We start from the raw sequence: 1,100 nt of genomic DNA on the forward strand, positions 1-1,100 counted from the left end.
ATCGATATTCTTAGCTAGTTATTATGAGGTCTACTTGTGATTAACTGTATTGCGGTAAAGTTTTCTATAATAATAGGGCTGTGGGAATTTTTATACGACATAATTATTGATATACTTATCTCGTATTAAAATTATCTGAGCTGCCCATGCATTATCAATAAATTTTCGTCTGTGGCATAATTTCCCTTGCTTGCGTACTCAACATTAAAAAGCAAAATTTTTACTTCAGTTTTGTTTGACAAAATGTGTCTTCAAATGTCGTGCATCTTTTGACATCATGCCATTATACCATTACCTCATGACACACCAAATGCAACTATATAATGTACGAAAATTTCGAAAATTTAATTTAGCCTAAAATTTTATGAAATTAGTTTTATGCAATGCAAAAGAAATAACATTAAATATGAATTTTCCTGCATTATAACAATTACATAAAGAATATTTTTATTTTATTAATGAACATCTTTTTATTTCAAAATTAAAAAATTTTGAAAAAAAATTAAGATTTATTAGATTATAAGATTTTATGAGCAATTATATTGTCTGTAAATTTTTTACACTGTATGAGATAAAAGAGATAATTCGAAAATTTGTACAATAGTTGAAAAATTCGATATTTGTGCAGCTCTCATTTCAAGAATTCTTATTACCCAAAGTTCGCTGTTTTTTTTATCAGATATACAGATATCTTACCTCCCTATCTTCCATCAGAGCATACTTATCATGCTCCTTCTCCATGAGGTATTTCAGCACTTTATTGTGACTCTCGGATGCGGCGAACCAGATCGGTGCGTAACCGTGGTTCGTCTTGATTTCAGGAGACCCGCCGCTGTTCACGATCAGTTTCACGACGTCCAGATGGCCGGCGCGTGCCGCATAATGCAGCGGTGTCCAATCATTCTTGTCGGTCGCGTTTATTTCCGCTCCCTGACCCAAGAGGACCTCCACCATCTGATAATGTCCGTGTGTCGCCGCGATGTGCAGCCCGGTCTTGCCGTCATGATCCAAACTATGCAACAATTTCGCAGATCTGCTCAAAAGCAGACCCACGACAGTTATGTGACCATCGAAGCAAGCCAGATGCAAAGGGTTCCAGC

The 1,100-nt window shown here is 35.8% G+C and overlaps 1 protein-coding gene across 1 annotated transcript; it reads right to left on the reverse strand.

Annotated features, from left to right (window-relative positions):
- Positions 1-696: 696 nt before the first annotated feature.
- LOC105460387 (receptor-interacting serine/threonine-protein kinase 4-like) lies at positions 697-1,092 on the reverse strand (the record flags this gene model as incomplete). Its single annotated transcript, XM_011706834.1, has 1 exon — positions 697-1,092. A coding segment is annotated over one exon (396 nt), but the record flags the coding sequence as incomplete, so codon positions are not given.
- Positions 1,093-1,100: the final 8 nt, after the last annotated feature.

The sequence above is a fragment of the Wasmannia auropunctata genome, unplaced genomic scaffold (genome assembly GCF_000956235.1).
Source record: "Wasmannia auropunctata unplaced genomic scaffold, wasmannia.A_1.0 LD323159.1, whole genome shotgun sequence".
Lineage (NCBI taxonomy): Eukaryota > Metazoa > Arthropoda > Insecta > Hymenoptera > Formicidae > Wasmannia > Wasmannia auropunctata.